Source organism: Magnolia sinica, chromosome 8 (genome assembly GCF_029962835.1).
Source record: "Magnolia sinica isolate HGM2019 chromosome 8, MsV1, whole genome shotgun sequence".
Classification (NCBI taxonomy): domain Eukaryota; kingdom Viridiplantae; phylum Streptophyta; class Magnoliopsida; order Magnoliales; family Magnoliaceae; genus Magnolia; species Magnolia sinica.
This window is the reverse complement of record NC_080580.1, coordinates 30,146,442-30,152,615: the sequence shown is the minus strand read 5'-3', so window position 1 is coordinate 30,152,615 and position 6,174 is coordinate 30,146,442. Positions and strand designations below refer to the sequence as shown.

The 6,174-nt window shown below is 39.2% G+C and overlaps 1 protein-coding gene across 1 annotated transcript in view; it reads right to left on the bottom strand.

Annotated features, from left to right (window-relative positions):
• LOC131253180 (probable LRR receptor-like serine/threonine-protein kinase At3g47570) overlaps positions 1-5,882 on the bottom strand; it is an 18,329-nt gene extending 12,447 nt beyond the window's left edge. The window contains exon 1 of the mRNA XM_058254061.1: positions 5,489-5,882. Coding sequence (XP_058110044.1) covers positions 5,489-5,783 — 295 coding nt within the window. The 5' untranslated portion in view covers positions 5,784-5,882. The remainder of the gene's footprint in view (positions 1-5,488) is intronic.
• Between the last annotated feature and the right edge of the window lie 292 nt (positions 5,883-6,174).

Below are 6,174 nucleotides of genomic sequence, written 5' to 3'. Positions count from 1 at the left end.
TTTTCTTGCACATTTTTGCTCACCTGAGTGAAACGTCCTTGTTTTGAGTCACAAGAACTAAGAACTATGGCTCAGCTGTCATAAGGCTCAGATGTCGCACATACTCTACACTAACGTGGAATGTGTGATTTCATGCAATGGACAAGGATCTATTTGCGCGTGGGCCCAGTAAACCTGTGCTTTCTGACACCATTCCGTACTAACCCTCCCTGCCAACCTCTGCTGATATTTCTTTCAACAAAAGAAGTGAATTCCTCTCAAGCGGGTATCAATCCATGTTTCCAGATGGAGAGGTAGTTGTAATTGCACTTATTGGTATGCACAGACTATATGTGCCATTCATTACATCAAAGACTACAATGGTTTGATAATTCTAACCATCTTGTTAGTGGTGAATCAACATACATCTGAAAATGGAGCAATGATTCACATTCATCAGGCAAAAGAACTTCATCAGTTGAATGTTCATTGGATCCTACAAGTTTTTTTTTTTTTTTCCTTTGCTTTTCTTTCTTTCTTTCTTTTTCTGCCAAAAACATAATGGGAATCATTGGATGAATGCTTCATCAAACTAATATCAAGTTGGAAGTTGGTAGTTCAGTAGCTAAACTAATTCCTCAAGATTGAAATATCATTTTAAAACTTTTGCATAAAATATATTTGTGATTAGAGTTGGGCATCGAGTCGAGTTGGCCCCAGTCAGGGTCGATCTGAACCGACCCGATATTGAAATAGACCTGATTCGAACTCGATTTGACTCGGTACTGAGTCCAGCGTGCCAGACCCGATCCGAGTCCAGGTCTGGCCCGAAGTAACCTGAACCGAGTTTGACCCGTTATGACTAAGTCGGGTCAACTTGGCCATTTTGTAGGGTTTAGGGTTTAGGTTGAGGGTTTAGGATTTAGAAATGGTTTAGCTCGATCTAGCCCGGATGACCACAACCAACCCGGATGCATCTGAGCCAGCTTGGGCCAAATACCAGCACTCGACCCATTCTAATTTATCATTCAATCCTACTCAATCCCAATTTCATAAAACTCCCAAATTACAGTACCCTCACAATAATAGATGAAAATTATAAAATATAAGTCTTCCCCAACGTAAACTTACCATGATTAGTTTATTTGAAGAGCTGAGTGGCTGTCAGGCTTAGGAGAGGAGGAAGGAGGGAGGGAGAGAGGTCAAGTTGGGTGCGACGAGTAAGATTGGATTTAGGTATATATATATATATATATAAACCCGAACTCGGGTCAAGTTGGGTTTCTGATTGAGTCGAGTTGGTACTGAGTCGTTTCGAGTCGAGTTGAGTCGAGTTACTAGGTGATCCGAACTCAACTCAATTTGAGTTAGGATTGGGTGGATCGACTCACCTACTCGGTTTGGGTCGAGTTGGATTTGAACGAGTCGGACGAGTCAAGTCTGCTGAGTTGACTCATCCCATGCCTAGCTCTATTAGTTATTAAACATCTTTGTAACCCAATAGCATTCTTATAATAATAAGATGATGTGTTTTTCTTATTAAAATCAGGATACAATCTCCCTTCCCCAACACACGATAAAACAAAGAAAAAGAAGCACATCTTCTCATATGATCACTATCAATACAAGCACACTCTTATGGTAAGGCTAAATACATCAAGAGGTTGTTTAGAAAAGTATTCAAACCAAAAAACAAAAAGTATTCAAACCAAAAAAAAAAAAAAAAAATTTGAAATCTTTCTCAACATAACTATCAATAATAACTTAATAATGACTAAGGTAAGACAAACCTTCATCTAATATTTGCGACCTAACTTGTTTGTCTCGGTGAATACCAGTCCCAAGATACGAGTCCTTGATTCCATGCATTTCTGCAACAACATCTCTCATCCACATTCATTCTCTTGGAGATTCTACAGAGCACAACACACCAATTTTGACCATTGAAATCAAGCAGCCATGTATTCTATTTCTTCTATTGACATGATTTTGATTGTGCTGAGTAACCGCAGCTTCTTCTACGAGCAGTTGTGGGTCAACAATCTCCATTACTTGTTCAGGCAAAGCCAATTTAGCAAAATGATGAAGGCTTAGATTGTCCTTAGACATGTCATCAGTTGGCCCCTTTCCAGTGATCATCTCCAATAGAAGGATTCCATAGCTGTAAACATCTCCTTGTGTAGATGCTTTATTGCCCATCGCATACTGTATAATTTATACATGTCATATTGGAATGTAAGTGGCCATTCAGATATAAATAATATCAAAGGTTGAATTTAGAGAGAGAGAGAGAGAGAGAGAGAGAGAGAGAGAAGAACATGAATATTTATTTGAACAAGTAATCGACATTTTTGTTATTCTAAGTATCCAAATTTCTAACATCAATTGTGTGCCTGTAAATTCCTACAAAAAAGTTCTACATTGAACCAGACTCTACTACTCAAATGAAAGAACTCAACACCTCTATCATCAAGTGAACACATGAGTTATTGTTGTGATTTTTATGCAACGCATATCTTAACTAAAGATATTGTCAAAAAAGAATTCTTTATACCTTATTATGGTGTTATTCATCTCAACACAAATCTTAACTAACGATATTAGCAAAAAAGATTTCTTTATATCTTATTATGGTGTGATTTATGCCGGGTGTGACTAGTTCTTGGCATATCTAAATCTTTAAAATCAATGAGATTTTGATGCCAACAAGTTTGATTCTCGCCGCACGTGACACGAGTAGTTCATACCTGAGGTTATTTTTTGACCTCGATCAAGATAAAATTGGGTTCAGGTATCCATCAGGTCCTTGTACCTTCGTTTTGATATAGGCTTAGGTCAGGTCTGAATCTAGTCTTGGTCAAGTACTTGACTGTGCCCACCCTATTCATAGATTAGATTGCACTCATGTACCACTTTTACACATGCATATGGTGTGTAATAGGCTCCCATACGCACCTGTAGCTTAGCAAACCTCATTCCACGCAATTCAGGCTACACACCTTCATTTAGCTTAGATGAAGACTTGGGCAAAAGCAGAAAAACACCTCATTTTCCAACTCAGGTGTGCACCGGTAAAAATCAAGGGTGGGCATCCCCTCCCTCTTTTTTGTAGCCCACCTCTTTTTTGGCCCCATGAGTTTCGATGGGTGACTCAACTACTGGATGGATTGGATTTTGTGCAAACATCACATACATGTTCTCAAAAGGTTTGCATGAGTTAGAGCGGGTTTTCACAGAATATTTATGTACACATATAGTTGTACATCTAACTAGGTTGTGTGTGGGGCCACTATGGTGTTTGTATGACATCTCACCCATCCATTTAGATAATCCCACCATGAATATTGGATGCCCCCAAAAAGGACAATTAAATGCTCCCAAAAAAAGACAATTAGAAGATTTACCAGTGTTCCACATTCAACGTACAAGAGTGGCCTACTTTATCACAAGAATGATCAGGCCAAGGAAAAACACTTGCTAGAGCCTACCTAAAGAACAGGTCTCTGTCATAGATAGGGCATATAAAAACCCAAGTCATTCAATAAGTAAGACCCACTATTAAAAATATGAGACAATACTGTAGAATTTCCTTTAATCAGCCACAGGTATGGGGAAATTTAGAAACTTAGAAAAACACTAGTGTTTCATGTTCAAGGTACAAGGGTTGAACGTACACAGGTCTTCCTATTCAACCTGGAAGCATAATTTCATCTCAGTACATGTTTGAAATGGCCCCAACTCATGGATGGCTAGGATTTTATGACAGTGTACCGCAATTGCATGTGCTATTGTGGTACATGTGCCACAAAGAGAATCCATCCATCTAATAACCCGGACAACTTTAAATTGAGAAATTTGATGTTCTAAGCATGCGTTTACATGCAATATTTTTCCTTGCCCATGTCATTTATGTAGAAAATCCAAGCTGTGCAATGGGTGGGAGATGCACGGTGAAGATAACTTTAAATAAAAACTAGGATGGTCCACTAATCAGGGAACCTGTTAAGGAACAGGGCCGATGGTCTGACTCACAATACGACCGTGGCTTGCCTAACATCATCGTTGGTCTAATGTTCACATGTCGTGACTCACAATCACCTTTTATTAAAAAAGAAATCCATACACGTGATACAGAGTTGAGGTTTGAAATTTTAAAAGAAAGCATTGCATGTGAAACATATGAAAGTTGAAATGCAAACATCCTATGTGAACATTGCTCATATATATATTCACTATGTTAATTGAAGCCTTATGGTAGTTCCCTAACTACTAAAAATAATAAGAAGTTTAACTCAGGCAAAATAGTGCTAACATGGTTTGTAAGAGATGTGAGCAGTGTGAAATGCTCCTGAAGTATGCAGTAGTCAGACTACCCTAATGAGTGCACCAGCCTTACTTTTGTGCATGGTTGTCTTCAAGCTGTCTCTACCCCTTTTGGGGTGTGTATAGAGACAGAGCAGGTTTCAAAGTCCATCTGGTTCGAGGACAAGTTATGCTCCACCACAAATAACTTCAACCTCTTAAGTGAATGCGATTTCCAACCACAGTAGGTTGGGCACACCCATGATGATCACTTGATGCAAAAATCAGCTCCATCCATTCATTAGGTGGATCATATCTAGAAAACTATATATATCTCACCATTTATAAACAGACCTGCTCAATTAGTAGATGTAGCTTATTTTTTCACAAGGATATACTCGCAAATCGCAATGGACTAACCTATTGCACGGATTGGATGTTGCAAGTACACGAAAGGTTGGAATTTATCTAATGGGTGAAATATATTTGTGGTTTACAGAGAGAGTGATGGTCCCACCAGAGTAAAGGAGTTGGTGGCTCCTGTGGGCCTTATCATGATGTTTATGTGAAATCCACTTGACCATTAGGTGGGTCACCTCATTTTAGGCCCAAGGTCCAAAAATCAGCATCATCCGTTATTCAAGTGTATTACATGATTGGAAACAGCGTACTGTACGTGCAACACTCACGCTCCAAACTATCCTGCCTTTGCATTGCCCACCTAAATCACAATGGCCCTATATTTTGGTCTACAGGCCCAATTTTAATATGCCATCTAATGATTAAAAGGGATTTCATATCATGAAAATGGGCCTTGTAAAAATCAAGGGTGGAATCTCTTCCAACTTTTAGCCTACTTGAGTCACAGGTCAATTTGATTTTTTTTTTTTTTTTTCCCTTAGACCTAACTCAGGAGGACACATATAATTGTTAGAGTGGATTTCACAGTGGGCCATGTCAAAATCAAGCATCCTTCTCCCCAAATGTTTTCTTTGGTACAGCCCACCTAAATCATAGACCAGTCTGATTGTTGAGTCTTGGGCCTAACATGGTCAGACATATCTATTGGTTGAAGTCGATTATACGTGCACATCATGGTGAGGCCCACCTGAGCCCACCGTACTTTGATTGCACATTGGGTCTCCAACAAGCAAACAGAGTGTATGTATGTGCATGTGTGTTAAGGAAATAGATAAAATATTGTTACCTGGAGGGATGTACCCAATAGATCCCTTCATTCCAATCGAACCAGTGTGCGCAACTTCAGATAAGAACCTGGCTAGCCCGAAATCACCCACACGAGCAGTCATGTCATCATCAAGAAGAATATTGCTCGGTTTTAAATCTCGATGTACGGGTGACGTTTGACAATGATTATGCAGATAATCCAATGCAGAAGCCACATCTATTGCTATGTTTAGCCTTTGAGCAAACTTCAAGTTCCTTTTCAGCTGTTCATGACCATCTCCGTGCAACCACTTCTCTAGACTTCCGTTTGCCATGTACTCATAAACTAGAGCTTTAAAATCATTGCCTTTAAAATCAATGCTTGAGCAACAAGTTAAGATCTAAACAAGATTCCGATGCCTAATGTTTCTCAAAGCTTCGCATTTGGCCATAAAGCTCCTCAGAGCTCCCTGTCGTTGAAGGTTGAAGACCTTTATTGCCACCATAGTTCTAACACGATCTAGAAACCCTTTATATACAACACCAAAACTTCTGGTGCTGACCAAATTAGCAGAAGAGAACCCATCTGTTGCTTTAAAGATCTTTGCATGAGACACATTGACAAAAGGATCCTTGCTAGAAGGCAAAGCAGAAGGTTTCTTTCTCGACTTTCTGACCTGATAAAGAATGGTAATGAAACAAGATAATGAAAGAAGACACAGGACA